Below are 17,859 nucleotides of genomic sequence, written 5' to 3' on the forward strand. Positions count from 1 at the left end.
GCCTCAGCCTGTCGCAGGGGGCACCAGCAATGCAGCTGTTTGCCCGCAGCTCCAGTGCAGCCATGCACACTGCAGCTACAGATCCTGGTGGTGGCTGTCTCAGCCATGCAGGGCACACTGCAGGCAGGCGCTGCACTGGGGAGGTTGGTGGTTGCAGGCTCCAAGTAACAAGTTTTCAACACACGGTTCCCTCGCCAAAACAAATGCAGATTCAGGTCAGCCAGAATGGCTCATCAGCCAAAAATAATTGGGAAGAAATGCTTAAAAAGTCAAAATACTTCTTCTGAGGAGTCGCTCCTCCTCAAACAATGCCGAACTTCACCACGCTCCGTGCCCTTATTTTTCTAATAAGAATAAATGTTTTCTTTTCATTATGAGGAGAAAGCCTGAAACGCTTTCAGGCTGTGTTGGCCTTTTCCCCTGATCTCAGCTGACGCCCGGCACCAATTGTCACTTGTTGCTGGTGTCAGCGATGTGGTCCCCAGGGACAGGGACATGCCACCCACAGCCTGTGTGGCTCCGTCGATGGGGGAACATTGCCCTTTCCCTCCCTCCAGTGAGCCCCCTGTGCCAGAGGCAGTGCTGGCCAGGCTCTGATATGGCACTGGCCATGCCCTAAAGGGGTTTGGTCTTTTGGGGGTGCCAGGGACCTGGAGGGCTGGGGGACAGGAGCCCCATGTCATGGCCCCCCTAGGCAGCAAACCTGCCTGGCACTGGTGCCAGCCCTGTCTATCTTGCCAAATTGGAGCCCATGCACACTGTTGAAGCTGTTTCCCTCTCTGCAGAGGTCCCCAAACCCATCATCAGTCACCTCTGGGGTGTATTTTTAGCAAGCAAAGCATCTGTGGCACCCGTCGGACAGTCACGGCCACTCCTCATCCCTGGATGGTGCCAGGGCTTCCCCACCATGTGTCACCAGTGGCAGGGACACCCACTGCCCATGCACTGCTTTGGGGCAGAGGCTGCTGAGGGGTCCCAGCAGCTTGGCTGGGGTCACCAGCCTTGCTGGGGTGGGGATGGACCCCTCCAGCCTTCCCTCCTCTTCCTCCCCTCACATCCTCTGCTCACCAGCCTCAGGGTTGCAGGTAGAGCTGTAGTTTTGAGGCCCAGGCACTGGCCTTTGCTCATCTGTGCTGGGACACGCTGGTGTTGGCTGTGCACCCCTAACCCTGTGCCAGCCATGGGGCAGAGAGGGGATGGAGGTAATATGGATAGGGCAGACAGTGGAGATGGGATGAGGATGGAGGTGCGGATAGGATGAGGATAAAGCAGAGACAGGGGATGGGAATGAGAGTGGGATGAAGATGGAGATGGGGATAGGGTTAGGGGTGGGATGGGGCAAGGACAATGGATAGAGAGGGGGAACAATCTGCAGAGGGACATGTTAAAAAGGCATGTAGTGAAAGGACAAGGGGGAATGCCTTTAAGCTGAAAGATGGGGGATTTAGATTAGACATTAAATTCTTCCCTGTGAGGATGCTGAGGCCCTGGCACAGGGTGCCCAGAGAAGCTGTGGCTGCCCCATCCCTGGCAGTGTTCAAGGCCAGGTTGGACGGGGCTTGGAGCAACCTGGTCTAGTGGAAGGTGTCCCTGCCTGTGGCAGGGATTGGAGCTAGATGAGCTGTAAGGTCCCTTCTCACCCAAACCATTCTGTGATTCTATGATTCTATGGGATGGAGATGAAGCTGGGGATGAGCTGAAGATTGAGATGGAGATGGGGCAGTGGGATGGCGGTGGAGATGGAGGGGAGGATAGGATGGAGCACGGACAGTGGATGGGGATGTGATGAAGATGGAGATGAGAATGGGGATGGGGGTGGAAATGCAGATGGAGAGGGGGATAGGGATTGAAATGGAGATGGGGATGTAAATGCAGATGGAGATGAGGATGAAGATAAGGATGGGGCAGGGACAGTAGATGGGGATGGGATGGAGAGGAGGGTGAAGATGGGGGTGGGGCAAGGACAAGGACAGGGAATGGGGATGGAGTGGGGATGGGAATGGGGATGAGCATGAAGCAGGGAACAGGTGGCATGTGGCAGGGGCAGAGCCTGGGCAGAGCTGCCAGTGGCCCAAGGTCAGGAGGGTTGACTGGATGTGACCGTCCCCTGGAGATCCAGCTTATCTCCCTGCTTGAATGACCGTGAATGGGAGATTTCCTCCCTCTGCCAGACTCCTGCCTGTCCCCAGGAGCAAAGCAGAAGCACCCCCACAGCAGGGTGCCAGGCCTCTGCTGAGGCATCCACCCTCCCCTTCCTCATCCCCCCACCCTGACTGCAGCCTTGCCCCAGCTCCCTTCGGGTCCTGCCGGCTCTTCCCATGGCCCCAGTGGATGCCTCAGGCACCTTACAGCACCACAGTGCACAGGGTACCCATCACCGGGTGTCCCTGCCTGGCAACGTGGGTCTCAGCCAGCACCATGGGACTCCCATCCCGTGGCTTGGGGTGATTTGTTTCATTCCATGTCCCCAGAACAGCTTTGTTGCCTAGGACAGCTACAGGCTGCTGGAGGGGACGGGGTGCCTGTGATCAGGGGGACCAGCGCCACACTGTGCTGCGGGTGTTTGGAGGTCCTTGGTGTGTCCTGGGGTCCCTTGGGATGCCAAGAAGTTCTTTGGGTGAGGCAGTTTGGCCAACGTGCCCCATCGCCCAGGCTCCTACTGGTCAGGCTGAGGGTTCACAGGGCAGGAGTCTGCTGGCACCCTCCCCCCCCAGCCCTCCCAGCTCAGGGGCAGCTGCTGCCCGGGGCTGACAGCCATCCATCCACCCCTTTGTCCCTCCACTCTGCAACACAGAGGGGTGCCAGAGCTCTGGAGCCACCACTCTCCAGGACACTGCCAGTCTAGGGTCCCCAGGACCCGCCCCCCCACCCCGGCCCAGGTAGCCAAGGCTGTGGGGTGCTGGTAGGGTCTGTCCAGGTGATCTGGACCTGGATGAGTGCCGTGTTGGTGGGTCCCACTGGGCTGAACTGGGTGATCTGGTCACAGACCAGTGCCATGTGGGTCTGATTAGAACTGAGCCATCTGGGCCCAGATCAGTGTTTGTGAGTCTGGCTGAACTGGGCCATCTCATCCCGGACCAGTGCATGTGGGTCTGGGCTAAGCTGAGTGATCTGGTCCCAGACCAGTGTGGTGTCAGTGTGCGCCAGTGGGCTGAACTAGGTGATCTGGACTCAGACCAATGCCCTGTGGGTATGGCTGAACTAACTGGGCCATTTGGTCCCAGATCAGTGCCATGCTAGTGTGTGCCATTGGGTTGAACTGGATGATCTGGACTCAGACCAGTGCCCTGTGGGTATGACTGAACTAACTGGGCCATTTGGTCCCAGATCAGTGCCGTGCCGGTGTGTGCCAATGGGCTGAACTGGGTGATCTGGACTCAGACCAGTGCCCTGTGGGTATGGCTGAACTAACTGGGCCATTTGGTCCCAGATCAGTGCCGTGCTAGTGCGTGCCAGTGGGTTGAACTGGGTGATCTGGACTCAGACCAGTGCTGTGTGGGTATGGTTGAACTAACTGGGCCATTTGGTCCTGAACCAGCCCCAGTAGTTCTGGGCTGAACTGAGCCATCTGGTCCCAGACCAGTGCATGTGCATCTCTCTGCACAAAACTGGGTTATCTGGTTCCGGACCAGTGCAGTGCAGGTGCGTGGGGATATGCTGAGCAGTGCCCCACTACTGCTCCCAGACCCGGGTCCGTAACGGGCCGCGCAGGTGCCCCGGGGCCCGGTCCGCAGCCGGGCTGCATGGGGCAAGCTGGGACAGCGGTTCCGCCCGTTGCCAGGCCAGGGGAGAGGGGGGAAGGGCCGGAGCCCCGGGCGGATTCCTGCCGTGACGGGGCGAGGCCCCCTGGAGTGCCGCCGCCCCCCGCCCAGTCCCGTCCCGCCGCACAAAGGGGCCGGGGGGCCGCGGCCCCGGGACAAAAGGCGGCGCGGAGCGGCCCCGCGGTGGGGAGGCTGTCCCAGCCCAGCCCGGACGGGATCGCTGCCGCTGGGCCGGTGAGTACCGCGGGAGCGGGCCGGGGACTGGGAAGCGGGGAAGGGGCCGAAGTGCGGCGGGCTGAGCTGAGCCGGACTGCACAGGACCGGACCGACACCAGAGCCGAACCGAGCAGGACAGGGCCACGGTGCGAGCGGGGCTGAGTTGTGCCGAACTGCACCGAGGTCGGCGGAGCCGAGTTAACGAGCTGAGCCGAGTCGGCCCGAGTGGGCCCGAGTGGAACCGAGGTGCGGGCAGGGGGCCGGGCCGGGCCGTCCCCGCGGCGCCGCGCGGCCCCTCCCCGCCGCAGCCAACCAGCCGGGCCGGGAGGCACCATGTGACCCGGGATCCCAGACAAAGAACCGCCGGCCCTGCCCCCGCGGCCCGACTCGGCTCGGCTCGGCTCAGTTCGGCTCGGCTCGCTCCGTCCGGCTCGGCTCGGCTCAGTCCACCTGGCCCCGTCCACCTGCCCCCACTCGGCTCAGCTCGCCTCAGTCTGGCTCGGTTCGGCTCAGTTCGGCTCGGCTCGGCCCGGCCCGCCGCGGCGCCCAGCCCGCATGGGTAGGTGGCCACCGAGGGGAGGGAGGTCCGGCCCTGCCCGACCCGGCTCGGCATGGCCAGCGCAGTTCAGCACACTCGGCTTGCGGACAGCGGGAGCCCGGATGAAGAGCGACCAGGGAGGGTGACACGGGTCCGACGTTCTGGGTGGCTTGGACCGGGACAGAGGGAAAGGATGCCGGGAGGGTGCGGATGGGGCTGCACCTCCGGAGCAGAGGCTCGGGGACAGGGACCCCCCAGGGGACAGGACACGGGGAGCAGGGGTGATGGGGTTGAAGATTGCAGGAGCCAGGCCAGCCCAGGGAGGGAACAGTGCAGGGAGTCCGGAGCAGTGCCATCTCCTCTGGCGTCGCGGGGGGCCACGGGTTGTGTCTTGGGGGTCACCCTGCTGGGGACACCCCGCTGAGCTGGCGGCAGACACAGCCCATTGTGGTGGTGGCTGCCATCAACACCCTCCCGCGGTGCTGCCCCATCAACCCTGAGCCATCCCTTCCCAACTGCAGGGGGAACTGATGCATGGGAGCAAAGGGGAGACATGGTGATGGGGGCAGAGTAGGGGGGTCATATGTGCCCAGAGAAGCTGTTAGCAGCAGCACCAGCTGCTTTTGGGGTGCTGCCAGGCCCCCCTGCCCATGCCTCAGGGTACAGGTGCATGGCGCTCTTTAGCCTTGCCCTGATCGATACGGTGTGTGTGTGTCCCCCCAGGCGGAGAAGAAGGCAAAGGTGATCGCCGTGATGAACGTGGTGGAAGAGACGCCACGGACAGAGCCCCAGAAGGAGGAGGAGGCCAGCCCCCCTGCCTCGCAGCAGCCCACCGACCCCGCCTCACCCAACGTGGCCACCACGCCTGAGCCGGTGGTGGCCGATGCTGTCGACAAGAACACCTCCAAATCAGCCGATGACGAGCCAGAGTATGAGGTGAGGGCATGGCTGGCTGGAGAAGGGGGGTCTGCAGGGCTGCTGCCCCCAGGGATGCAGACACCCCTTCCTACCAGCTTCTGACATTCCCACTGTTTCATCATGGCAAAGGATGGCCGGGGCTTCGGCATCGGTGAGCTGGTGTGGGGCAAGCTGCGCGGCTTCTCCTGGTGGCCTGGGCGCATTGTCTCCTGGTGGATGACAGGCCGGAGCCGGGCGGCTGAAGGCACTCGCTGGGTGATGTGGTTTGGGGACGGCAAGTTCTCAGTGGTAAGTGGCACCTGCAGTATGGGGGGTCCAGGCAGCCCTCGTGTCCGCGGGCATCCCCCCATCCTGGCTCATGTCCACGTCCTGTCCCCCAGGTCTGTGTGGAGAAGCTGCTGCCACTCAGCTCTTTCGCCAGCGCCTTCCATCAGGCCACCTATAATAAGCAGCCCATGTACCGCAAAGCCATCTACGAGGTGCTGCAGGTGAGTGGCGCCGGCACCTCCAGCACCAGAAAGGTGGGGGACACTGGTGCCCATGGGACGGAGATGTAGGAATAGCATCTGCCCCTTCACTGCACCAGGATCCAGCCCTGCCTTCACTCATGCACCCAGCAGTGTCCTAGAGAGCACAGAGTGCCTCTGACAGAGTGGGGTTGTGTGCAGGGGACTCCCTAAGGAGGTTTTGGGGGTATCTGGGAATCTTGTGTTCCAGCCTGGGGGGTCTGTTGGGGAGATCTCTGGGGAGCCACTGAATATGCTGGGGGAGTCCTGGCTTTTTGTGGGTCTTCTAGCAGTGTTGGGGGTTTCTTGTGGGGCAACACAAGGGTCCTTTTGGGGTGGGGGGGCTGATGGCTGGGCAGTGCAGTCTGGTGGCCCCTTGGCAGGGTGGAGGGGTGGCTGGGTGATGGCTGGTCCTGCTGCTCCCCGGGCAGGTGGCAAGCAGCAGAGCAGGGAAGATCTTCCCCGCGTGCCCTGAGAATGATGAGACGGACACCTCCAAGGTGGTGGAGATCCAGAATAAGCAGATGATCGAGTGGGCCCTGGGCGGCTTCCAGCCTTCTGGCCCCAAGGGCCTGGAGCCCCCTGAAGGTGAGCAGTGTGGGACTGGACATGGGGCCATGCTCACGGGACAGGGACCTGCTTGGTTGCCTTGGATGCATCAGGTCTGGCATTGCTGGGGTGGTGTGGGTAGAGGAAGTACTGTGGGTCCTGAGGGGGAGTCCCTGAAGGGTGTGTAGCCCTCAAGACCCCACTGATGGGACCCCACATGCTCTTTGCAGAGGAGCGAAACCCCTACAAAGAAGTTTACACGGAGATGTGGGTAGAGCCAGAAGCAGCTGCCTACGCACCCCCCCCACCCGCCAAAAAACCCAGGAAAAGCACAACGGAGAAGCCGAAGGTCAAGGAGATCATCGATGAGCGCACCCGAGGTACCACCCGGGGGGACAGGGGTGGGCAAACATGGGTTTGATGGGCTGTGACCCTGCCAGGGCTCACTCCTGCTGCTGGCAGAGCTGTGCTTGCCACAGGCTGCACAGAGGGGACCTGGCTGGGGCAGGGCTGGTGCCAGGTTATCCCCCCCTCTCCTGACTCCCCTCTCCCTCTCCAGAGCGGCTTGTGTATGAGGTCCGGCAGAAATGCAGGAACATTGAAGGTGAGCGTGGGGCAGTACCTGGCTCTGGGGTGGGACCCATCCTGTCCCTGGGGATGGGGATGGGGTGCAGGGTCTCTCCTCATCTGGGCACCCATTCTGGCTGCAGGGCTAGGAGCAGCAGGGGAACTCAAAGGGACAGGAGATGGACAAGGCACCAGAGGATGGGCTCGTCCCATTGCTCAGCATGGCTGGCAGCAGGGACATCAACAGGGATGGCAGCAGCACTGCGCCAGACACTGTTAGGGACCCTTGGGACACTGCCAGGGGCTGGGGACAGTAGAGCTAGGGCACTACTGGGGGCCAGGATGTGGATAGGGAGGCAGTGAGAGCCCCGTCCCTAGGGTTGGTCCCCATTCTACTGCAGTGGCTCTCCCAGCATTTTGGGGCTGGGAAAGGGCTCTGCCACTCCCCAGCTCAGGGGGTGAGGATGGGGTGGCACAGTCTTGGGAGGGGAGAGCAGAGGTGGCTGAGAGTTAGGCTGCTCTTCATGCACTTGGCTCACCCTTGTGTGGCGTGTTGGAGGATGGTAGACGCTGTAGAAGAACCATGTCTTCTCCCCCCAGACATCTGCATCTCCTGTGGGAGCCTCAACGTGACCCTGGAGCACCCTCTATTTATTGGAGGAATGTGCCAAAACTGCAAGGTATGGCACAGCATGGCCAATGCCAGGCGCAAAGGCACAGCTGGGTCCCCCCTGTCACCCTGTCCCGGAGTTGTCCCTGCCAGGAGCTGTCCCGGTGCCCTCACAGTGGTGTCCTGGCATCTCTGGCACAGGGCTCAGGCTGCACCATGCTCACACCTTTGTTCTCTCTCCCCCAGAACTGCTTCTTGGAGTGTGCGTACCAGTACGACGATGACGGCTACCAGTCCTACTGCACCATCTGCTGCGGTGGCCGCGAGGTGCTCATGTGCGGCAACAACAACTGCTGCAGGTCTGGGGAACCACCCTGCTGTGGGGCTGGGGAGCTTTCAGTGATGCCTTGTTCCTAGCAGAGGACTGGGGAGGTTTCAGGGTGGCCATGGTCCTGGCATGGGGCTGGGAGGTTTTGGTGATGCTGCAGTCCTGGCATAGGGCTGGGGAGGTTTTGGGAAGGCCTCATTTTTGGCATGAGACTGGGGAGGTTTTGGTGGTGCGATGGTCCTGCCGTGGGGCTTTGGTGATGCCAGTCCTGGTGTGGGGCTGAGGCATTCTGCTCTCAGTATGGGACTAGGAGGTTTCGGTGGTGTCACAGTGCCAGTGTGGCATTTTGGTGGTGCCCCAGTCCTGGTATGGTGCTGGGGAGGTTTTGGTGATGTCCCAGTCCTGATGTGAGGCTAAAGAGGTTTTGGTGGATGCCCTGGTCTGTGTGTGGGGCTGGGAGAGGTTTTGCTTATCCCCCAGTCCCAGCCTGGGGCTGGGGAGGTTTTGGTGAAGCCACAGTCTTGGTGTGGCACTGGGGAGGTTTCTTTGGTGTACCCTAGTCCCGTTTTGGAGTTCTGGTGATGTCCTAGTCCTGGCATGTAGCTGGAGAGGTTTTGGTGATACTGCAGATCCCAGCTGTGGGTCTTTGTATGGGTCTGTGGTGAAGGTTTGGGCAGTGCTGTAGGTCCCAGCATGGGTCTGCTGGTCCCAGCATGCCCCTGTGCCACTGGCCTGCAAGGAGCACAGCCACAGCCTGGCCTTAGTCCCACTGGGACCATGCCGGGGACACTGTCCCCTTGCAGCAGGGATGCTGGCAGGGGGCACCAGCCCCAACCTGGCTGCTGACACCATCTCTGCTCCCCCAGGTGCTTCTGTGTGGAGTGTGTGGACCTGCTGGTGGGCCCAGGGGCGGCCCAGGCGGCCATCAAGGAGGACCCCTGGAACTGCTACATGTGTGGCCATAAGGGTGTCTACGGGCTGCTGCGGCGGCGGGAGGACTGGCCCTCGCGCCTCCAGATGTTCTTTGCCAACAACCATGACCAGGAGTTTGTGAGTGCCCCTCTGGAAGAACCCCACTGTCCCCGGCTGGGTCCCCACTGCCCCCTACCATCCCGCCCCCCCTGATGCCTTACCCATGGCTTTCAGGACCCACCGAAGGTGTACCCGCCGGTGCCTGCTGAGAAGAGGAAACCCATCCGGGTGCTCTCGCTCTTCGATGGTATTGCCACAGGTGAGAGTGAGTCCCTGGCCTGGCAGCCCCTGCAGGCACCCTCCCTGGGGCAGAGGGCAGTGGGACAAGCTGCCTGCCTGGCCCGGGGGTGGAGGGTCCTGTGTCCATCAGGGTGTCATCAGTGTGTGGACACACCTGTGTTGCCTGTGGGACCCCCAGACAGCTCTTCTGCCCAAGGCCCTTGGGTGCTGTAGGCACTGGGGCAGCATCCCTGGTGGGCAGGGAGGCACTGTAGTGGAGACAGGAATGGGGATGGCATGGGAATGGTGGTGCTGCCAGAGCAGACTGGGAGAGGGGGTGGGGGCCCATTGGCCACATGTTGCCCACTCCCTACAGGCCTGCTGGTGCTGAAGGACCTGGGTATCCAGGTGGACCGCTACATCGCCTCTGAGGTGTGTGAGGACTCCATCACTGTCGGCATGGTGAGGCACCAGGGCAAGATCATGTACGTCGGGGACGTCCGAAATGTCACCCAGAAACACGTACGTCCCGCTGGCTGGCCTCCCCTGTGCCTCCCCACTCCCTGCAGGCAACCCAGCCCCCTTAAAGCTCAGCCCCATATCCCCAGGATGGAACCTGTCCCTTGTCCACATGCTGGGCTTCACTGCCATGGCCTCGCACTGTGTCTCCTAAGCCAGCAGCAGCAGTGTCCAGCACCTGGCTCACTGATGGCTCTCCCTCTTGCAGATACAGGAGTGGGGCCCATTCGACCTGGTCATTGGGGGGAGCCCCTGCAACGACCTCTCCATCGTCAACCCAGCCAGGAAGGGGCTCTATGGTAGGTATCTCAGTGTTTCCCTGCCGCCAGCCTCCACTGACAGCCCCTATAGCTGACATCAACCCCACTTGCTCTCTCTCTCTCCTCCCAGAGGGCACTGGCCGGCTCTTCTTTGAGTTCTACCGCCTGCTCCACGAAGCTCGGCCCAAGGAGGGTGATGACCGGCCTTTCTTCTGGCTCTTTGAGAACGTGGTGGCCATGGGGGTGAGCGACAAGAGGGACATCTCGCGCTTCCTGGAGGTGAGTGCCAGCGAGTCACCAAGGACGCCAAGGGTCCTGCAGAGCCCCACTGACTTCTCGCCTCTCGCCCCTCTTGCAGTCCAACCCCGTCATGATTGATGCCAAAGAAGTGTCTGCAGCACACAGGGCACGGTACTTCTGGGGGAATCTTCCTGGGATGAACAGGTTGGTGAGAGCACCCAGGAACTGAGCCACTTGTCTGCCTGCTGTGGGGCTGGGGTGTCCAGGAGCCCCTGATCCAGCACTGGGAGGGAGGGAAGGTGCTGCTGGGGCTGCAGAAAAGGCAGGACCCCTGTGTCCTCCCTGATCCGGCTCTTAGGATCCGCTGACCTCCATCAGTGCTGGGCAAGGGCAGGGGGAACTCATGAAGTGGTGCTGGGTGACAGCACACCCCAGAGCCCCCATAGAGGCGTGTCATGCTTTAAGCCCAGCTGGTAACTTAGCACCACGCAGCTGCTCACTCACCCCCTACCTTAACTGCTCCCTCCCTATCCCACCCCTGCCCTGGCACTATGGAGAGGAGAATCAAAAACTGTAAACCCTATGGGTTGAGATAAGAACAGTTTAATAACTAAAGTGTAATATTATATTATTTTTGTTATTGTTAATAATAATAATAAGGGAAATAACAAGGGGAGAGAATATAAAGCTAAAAAGGGAAAAGAAAAAGAAAACAATAAAAAAACAATGCACAATGCAATTGCTCACTACCCACCGACTGATACCCAGCCTGACCCAAGCAGTGATCTGCGCCTTCTGAGTAACTCCCCCTAGTTTCTATGCTGGGCATGACGTGCTCTAGTGTGAAATACCCCTTTGGGTAGTTTGGGTCAGGTGTCCTGTCTCTGCTTCCTCCTGGCTTCTTGTGCCTTTCCTCACTGCAGAGCATGAGGCTGACAAGTCCTTGATCAGAGCAGGCATTACTTAGCCACAACTAAACCACTGGTGTGTTATCAGCACTGTTTGCAGACTAAAGCTGACACACAGCACTGCACCAGCTACTAAGAAGAGAAAAGTAATTCTTAGAGCTGAAACCAGGACAAGGTGAATGGTCCTGTCCTTGCTCCTTTGTTCTGGTGGGGCAGTGTGGAGCTGCCCTCCATTATCCCACACTGGGGCCATGCTGGCACACAACTGGTGGTCGTAGGCAGGCTTCCAACAGGATTGGCTGCTGCTCACCGTTGTCTGCCGCAGCCCCCCAAAATAGCCTCGGCCACCTGGCACCCCCCACAAACCGCATCTGGAGACCCATCCTGTGCCAGCATGGGAATATGCACTGCCACCCCCTGACCAACCCATCTCTCTTCCCTAGGCCACTCGCATCCACAGTCAATGATAAGCTGGAGCTGCAGGAGTGCCTGGAGCATGGCAGGATAGCAAAGGTCAGCGCCAGCAGCACACAGGGTGCAGCTGGTGGGAGTGGGGGCATTGTGGGCAAGGGGGTGGTTGGAGTCCTGCATTGGGGTTCCACAGCCAGCCCCAGGGTCCTGGCTTCCTTAGGCTGCTGGGAAGGGGTCCCATGAGCAGGGAGGAGGGACACGATGGTGGCACTGGTACCCCAGAATGGTATCACCCTGCCTGTGATCCCCCTGCCAGCCTGGCCGGTGCACCAGGGACCCCCCAGCATGACAAGCCTGTGTCTCTTGCAGTTCAGCAAAGTGCGAACTATCACCACTCGCTCCAACTCCATCAAGCAGGGCAAGGACCAGCATTTCCCTGTCTTCATGAATGAAAAGGAGGACATCCTGTGGTGCACGGAGATGGAGAGGTACCGCAGCTAGATGCGAGTGTGCTGGGGTGGGGGGGGAGTGCCAGCAGTGCCACGTGCCCCCCTGACCCTACTCCCTGTGTCCCCATAGGGTCTTCGGCTTCCCAGTGCATTACACAGACGTGTCCAACATGAGCCGCCTGGCCCGGCAGAGACTGCTCGGCAGATCCTGGAGCGTGCCGGTGATCCGCCACCTCTTTGCTCCCCTGAAGGAATACTTTGCCTGCGTTTAAGAGAGACAGACAGGAACTGGTGACACGGAGCGAGTCAGAAACAAAACCATCCACGCCAAGAGAAGTGAAAATACAGAATGAGAGAAGAGTCAGCACCCAGAAGAGAGACGGGATTTCACAGCCCAATGGGAACCCGGCACACGTCTCCCCGAGCAAAAGGGTTCGGTGTCCTCTCCTGAATTTCCAATGTTCAGCTTTTAGCCTATTTAAAAGAAAAAAAAACCACACAAAAAAAAAAAAAACCACCACCAACGAAAACAACAACAACAAAAAAAAAAAAAAGGCGAACGAAACAAAAACAAAAAAAAAGGAAAACAAAAAAACCAAAACCATTTTTTTGGGGGGTAACCTTTTCATTTTCCGCTCTTTTCTGGCTGGGTTTTTCTGTTGGTTTGGTTTCCGCTTCTCGGAGCAGCGAGCGAGACGAGACGAGACGAGACGAGACGCCGTCACCAGCTCTGCTCTCGGAGGAGGGGAAACAGCAGCGGGAAACCCCAGCCGGGAGAGAGGTGGAGGCGAAGGAGAACCCGCTCCGTTGGCGCCGAGCTCACGGCCCCAGCCGCCGGCCCGGTGAGCTTGTGGGGAGCGCGAAGCGGCAGGGAGGCGCTCGGCCGGCTCCGCAACACCCAGCGACTGAGCCTCACTCTTTTCCACCAGCACCGTTCACTGGTGATATGGAGCCAACCCAACTGGCAGGGAAGCCGAGAACACACACACCACAACACACACCTTTTCTACAGTATTTTGGGTGCCTACCACATGGGAAACCTTGAAGAAAGCAAATTCTAGAAGCCGCTGTTACCTCTTGTTTACAGTTTATATATATATGATAGATATGAGATATAGATATATATATATATAAAAGGTACTGTTACTACTGTACAACCTGACTTCATAATGGTGCTTTTAAACAGCGGGGTGAGTCAAGACATCAGCTTCCATGTTGCCTTACGTGCCGGGCCTTTCCGAGCGAGCGGTGCAGGAGGGGGCCAGGGCTGCGGCCAGGCGGGAAGCGTCTCCATCCCGAGTCATGCAATAACCTTTTTCTGTCCTAAAAGGAAGCGCCTCCCTCGGCGGCGGTGGCGGTGGTGCTGGTGGTGGTGGTGGTGGTAGTGGCCGCCCTGCCTGCCTTGCCCGCCACACGCACAAATGTACTGGTGCTCTTCTGCATGTGTGGCGTCCCCAGCCAGGCTGGTGCTGGGTGTCCCCCCTCCAACCCGGTGGCAGCAGCAGGGTGCCTCTGCCTGCTCCTGCCTGCAGGTGCTGCCTGCCGGGGCGGCGCGGGGCACAGGTGCTGTGAATCGGGCTCTTGCCGAAAGCCGTGGCTGTGCAGGAGGACGCAGGCAGGGCAGGAGGCAGGCAGGGAGGAAGCACAGGACGGAGCGGTGCTGGAGCATGGCTGGGGCGCTCCCAGTGCAGGGTGAGGACAGCTGCAGGTCCGTGGACCCTGGTGCTACATCCGCGGGTCCGGGCTGGTTGGCAGGAGGATGATTCCCTGGTGAGCCAGGATGGGACCCTGGTGTTGTGCACTGGGTGACTTGAGGCATCGCTCCTCTGTTGGAGTGCGGTTCTGGAGTGACTGTATCCCGTCAGCGCCCCGTGTCCCCCTCCTGGGGCAGCGGGTGCCCGCGAGGTGCGTGGCGGGCACAGCATGTTGGTGTCAAGGGCAGGCAGCTCTGGCTGCAGGGGCCAGGTGCTGCAGTGGTGTTGGTGCAGAGTAGCCGTGGTGCATGCAGGCAGGTGCTGGCATTGCTGTGGATGGCTACTTGTTTGGCAGCTGTGGATGCCGCAGGAGGACAGTGGGTCTGGTGTGGTGCAGGGGAATTGCCTCGCATCCTCGGTGCCCGCTGGGGTGGCTGGGTCCTGTGACTGGCAGGGGCAGGGACTGGTGCTACAGTGCGGGGGGGACTCAAATTGGGTCTCCAGCCCATTGCTGTCTCTTCTCTTAACTGTGAAAGGTGCTGAAGGTCTGCAGGCAGGCGGGGTCCGCTGGCTGCTCGGTGCAGGGTGCTGGCTAATGGCAGCGAGCCGCGCTGGCGGCCCCAGGGTGCTGAGAGGTGCTGGGACCGATGGTGGCGGTGGGGGCGAGTGGGGTGGCCTCAGCGACCCCATCTCCCCACAGCGCCTGGTGCTACTGGGGGTTTGGAGGAGGCTCCTCTGTCGGTGTGGATGGTGCAGGGAGCTGGGCAGCATGGGGCAGCTGCAGCGGGGGCACCGCAGGGCCCAGCTTTGCCAGGGAGGGTAAAGGAGGTGAGGTGGGATGTGGCCCCCAGCCCTGGGTGCTGAGCCGGGGCTATGGGCTCCAACTTGGTCCTGGGGCTGGTCTGGCACAGGACTGCTGCAGCAGTGCAGGGTGGGAGCCTTGCATGGCCCTGCAGCACTGTCTGTAGGTCCTACGTGGCCCAAAGCATTTGGTGCAAGTGCTGCATGGCCCTGCAGTGCTGCCTGCAGGTTCTGCATGGCCCTGCAGCATCACATGTAAATCCTACATGGCCTTGCAGCATCGCATGCAAGTCGTGCATGGCTCTGCAGCACCGCTTGCAGTCCCTGCACTGCCCTGCAGCACTATCTGCAGGTCTTGCATGGCCCACAGTGCCGGCTGGAGGTGCTACGTGGTTCTGCAGCGCTGCATGCAGGTCCTGCGCAGCCTTTCAGCATCACATGCAGGTCCTTCACAGCCCTTGAGCATCACATGCAAGTCTTGCACAGCCCTGCAGCGCTGGCTGCAGATACTGCATGGCTCTGCAGCACTGAGCGCACGTGCTGCGTGGCCTTGCAGTGCTGAGTACGAATCCTGCATGGTCCTGCAGCATTGTGCTTGCAGGTCCTGCATGGCACTGCAGCACTGGTTGCAAGTCCTGTGTGGTCCTGCAGTGCTGGTGGTGGTCCTGCATGGCACTGCAGTGCTGGGTGGTGGTGCTACACGGCCCTGCAGGGTTGGGTGCTAGTGCTGCACAACGCTGCAGCACCATTTGCAAGTCCTGCATGGTCTTGCAGCACTGTCTGAAGGTTCTGCATGGCCCTGCAGTGCCAGGTGCGAATCCTGCACAGCCGTGCAGCACCATTGACAGTGCAGTGCCAGTGGGGAGCATGGCACAGCCCTGCAGCAGGGCTTGGGGGTCCCTGTGTGCCCCGCTGTGCCGCACCACCCCGGTGCAGCCCTGCAGTGCTTCAATGGGACCCTCAGCCCTGCCGCACCTTTCATAGGCCAGGTCCCAACCGGTGCATGCCGGCATGGTGCGGCATTGACGCGTCCCATGCAGCTCCGGCACCCGCTGCGGGCACCCGTGGTTGGGATGCCCAGGCCAGTGCCAGAGCCGGTGCCAACGGGAAGCAGGTTCCCGTGGTGGCCCAACTGGAACGGTGCCGGGGCGATGCCGGGCTCGGCTCGGTGGTGCCAGGGGCACGTTGGCGGCGGCGGCAGTGGGGACGCCGGGGAAAGAGTTTGTTTTTAACGTACCCGACTCACATCTTTTTTTAAAAACAGGCACATTTTGTTGCACAGCCCTTAGATGAAAAACGGTAAAAAAACAGAGAAAATAAAAAGTAAAAATAAGCCTAAATTCCTTAAGATCCGCCGAGGGAGTAGGGGACAAACACGGTGCTAAAACATTTTATTAAAAATATATATTGTTAAATTAAGTCTGCTGTCTGGACAATGACTGTTTTGTTTTCTTGTAGTGGAGTTTCAAAGAGCACTATTATTTTACTCTTATATATTATTATTAAAAAAAAAAAAGGAAAAAAAAAAACCGACAAAAACAAAAAAAAGGCATTTTAACTTTGTACTTGAAAACTAAACAAGAGATTTCATGTGTTTTAGCCTAGACATTGAAGTAGCTGACGCTTAACTATTTGTGGGGAATCATGTACTCATACCGAGGGATAAACGTGTAGAGTTCGGTACCCTCCTCTTCCTCCTCCTCTCCTATGATTTGGCTCAGCCTGTGCCCCACCACCACATTCCCAGCCACCCCGGCTGCTCCCCCCCCCCCCCCATCCCAATCCCTACCCCAAACCTTTTCCTCCCCATTTTATTTTGTGCTTTCCTCTCTCTCGGTTCGTCCCTTCTGTTTTTTGTTGGTTTGTTTTTTTAGGGTCGCTTCTCTATTTATTGCCGCTGAATACTGTGCATCTCACCGTACGGTTCTGGCCCGCGGGGCTGCCCGGCGCTCTGTCGTGTCTGTGTAAGTATTGCTCGTGACATAGCTGTTCTGAACTAATACAAGGTCAATGCGTGCAGCAGGTGTAGGAAGTCTGTCCGTTCCGCTTCCATCCCATCCTCCTGATTTACTTTATTTTTTCTTTGGTGCCCAGAAGACTATAATACAGACGAGCTCCTTTCTAATGTACTTGTGCTGGAGAACACTTGAATAAATGTACTGTTTTTGTGCAAAAAAAAGAGAGAAAAAAAGAGGAAAAAAAAATAGAGAAAAGAAAAAAATCCTGTTGTCATGTGCTGTGTCCTCACAGATTTGCCAGTGGGTGTCTGGGGAGCAGGGGATTTTTGGGGGGGATCAGATGGGTGGTGGCGTCCCAGCAATGGGAGGGTCCCACCAGCCAGTGGTCTCCCACTCCTAATGGGTGGTGGGATTCTATCGACAGTGGGGGTGAGCAGTTGGGCCCCAGTGGATGATGGGGTCCCAATGAGTAGTGACATCCCAGCACATATGGTGGGGTCCAGATGATGCTGGGGTCGTGGTGGGTGGTAGGGTCCCAGTGGGTGTGGGATCCAGGCAAACAGTAGGGTTCCCAGTGGCAACTGGGGTCATGGTAGACAGTGGAGTCCTGGCAGATGTTGGGGTCCCAGCAGATGGTGGGGTCCTGGTGACAGTGTGGTGCTAGCAAGTGGTGGGACCATGGCAGGCAGTGTGATCCTGGTGATGGCAGGGTCTCAGCACACAGTGGGGTCCCAGTGTGTAGTGGGATCCAAGGGATGGTGGGGTCTTGGTGGGCAGGGAGTTCCTAGTGCTAATGGTGGGGTCCAAGTGGGTGGTGGAACGAAAGCAACAGTGGGGTACCACTGGGAACTGAGGTCCTGGTAGACTGTGGGGTCCCAGCTGACAATGGGGTCTCCGTGATTAGTGGGGTCCCAATGTGTGTTGGGGTGCCAGTGAATGATGGGGTCCCAGTGGGGTTCCAGCCATTGGTGGGGACACAAGAATAGTGGGGTCCCAATGGATGGTGGGATTTTGGTTGGAAGTGGGGTTTTACTGCAGGTGGTGGGGTCCCAGTTGGTGGTGGGACTCAGACAACCCCAGTGGGAACTGGGGTCATTGGTGGACAATGGGGTTGTGATGGGGTCCTGATGGACAATGGGATCCTGGCAAGTGGTGGGATCCTGGTGATGGTGGGGACCTTGCAGGCAGCAGGGTCGCAGTGCAGGTGGTAGATCCCAGTGGGTGGGGAGGGTCCCTGTACACGGGGAGGTCACTGAGGAGGACATTGAGGGCTTTGCTCACGCAGAACTGGGCTGTGGACGTGCAGAGCCCAGTGTAAGGTGGGACACCATGTCTGTGGCCCATGAGGACACTGCTCCATGCTGCTCCTGCCCCAGTTTCCCTCCAGCTGGGCAGCACTGGGTGGGTGGGAAGACTCCTGGGGACAACACAGTGC

General features: G+C 59.5%; 1 protein-coding gene across 2 annotated transcripts in view; it reads left to right on the forward strand.

Moving 5' to 3' along the window:
* The window catches only part of DNMT3A (DNA methyltransferase 3 alpha), a 42,257-nt gene extending 26,262 nt beyond the window's left edge, over positions 1 to 15,995 (forward strand). For both annotated transcript variants that reach the window (XM_061350230.1, XM_061350231.1), the window contains 17 exons: positions 5,239 to 5,451; positions 5,563 to 5,721; positions 5,814 to 5,921; positions 6,371 to 6,527; positions 6,719 to 6,868; positions 7,048 to 7,092; positions 7,656 to 7,735; positions 7,912 to 8,024; positions 8,860 to 9,043; positions 9,140 to 9,224; positions 9,561 to 9,706; positions 9,912 to 10,002; positions 10,094 to 10,242; positions 10,322 to 10,407; positions 11,555 to 11,624; positions 11,892 to 12,010; positions 12,102 to 15,995. In XM_061350230.1, coding sequence (XP_061206214.1) covers positions 5,239 to 5,451; positions 5,563 to 5,721; positions 5,814 to 5,921; positions 6,371 to 6,527; positions 6,719 to 6,868; positions 7,048 to 7,092; positions 7,656 to 7,735; positions 7,912 to 8,024; positions 8,860 to 9,043; positions 9,140 to 9,224; positions 9,561 to 9,706; positions 9,912 to 10,002; positions 10,094 to 10,242; positions 10,322 to 10,407; positions 11,555 to 11,624; positions 11,892 to 12,010; positions 12,102 to 12,243 — 2,097 coding nt within the window. In that variant the 3' untranslated portion in view covers positions 12,244 to 15,995. The remainder of the gene's footprint in view (positions 1 to 5,238; positions 5,452 to 5,562; positions 5,722 to 5,813; positions 5,922 to 6,370; positions 6,528 to 6,718; positions 6,869 to 7,047; positions 7,093 to 7,655; positions 7,736 to 7,911; positions 8,025 to 8,859; positions 9,044 to 9,139; positions 9,225 to 9,560; positions 9,707 to 9,911; positions 10,003 to 10,093; positions 10,243 to 10,321; positions 10,408 to 11,554; positions 11,625 to 11,891; positions 12,011 to 12,101) is intronic.
* Positions 15,996 to 17,859: the final 1,864 nt, after the last annotated feature.

This window comes from Neopsephotus bourkii, unplaced genomic scaffold, assembly GCF_033783945.1.
Source record: "Neopsephotus bourkii isolate Nb327-2 ecotype Australia unplaced genomic scaffold, CSIRO-AGI_Nbou_v1 NB_481, whole genome shotgun sequence".
In the NCBI taxonomy this organism is placed as follows: Eukaryota; Metazoa; Chordata; class Aves; order Psittaciformes; family Psittacidae; genus Neopsephotus; species Neopsephotus bourkii.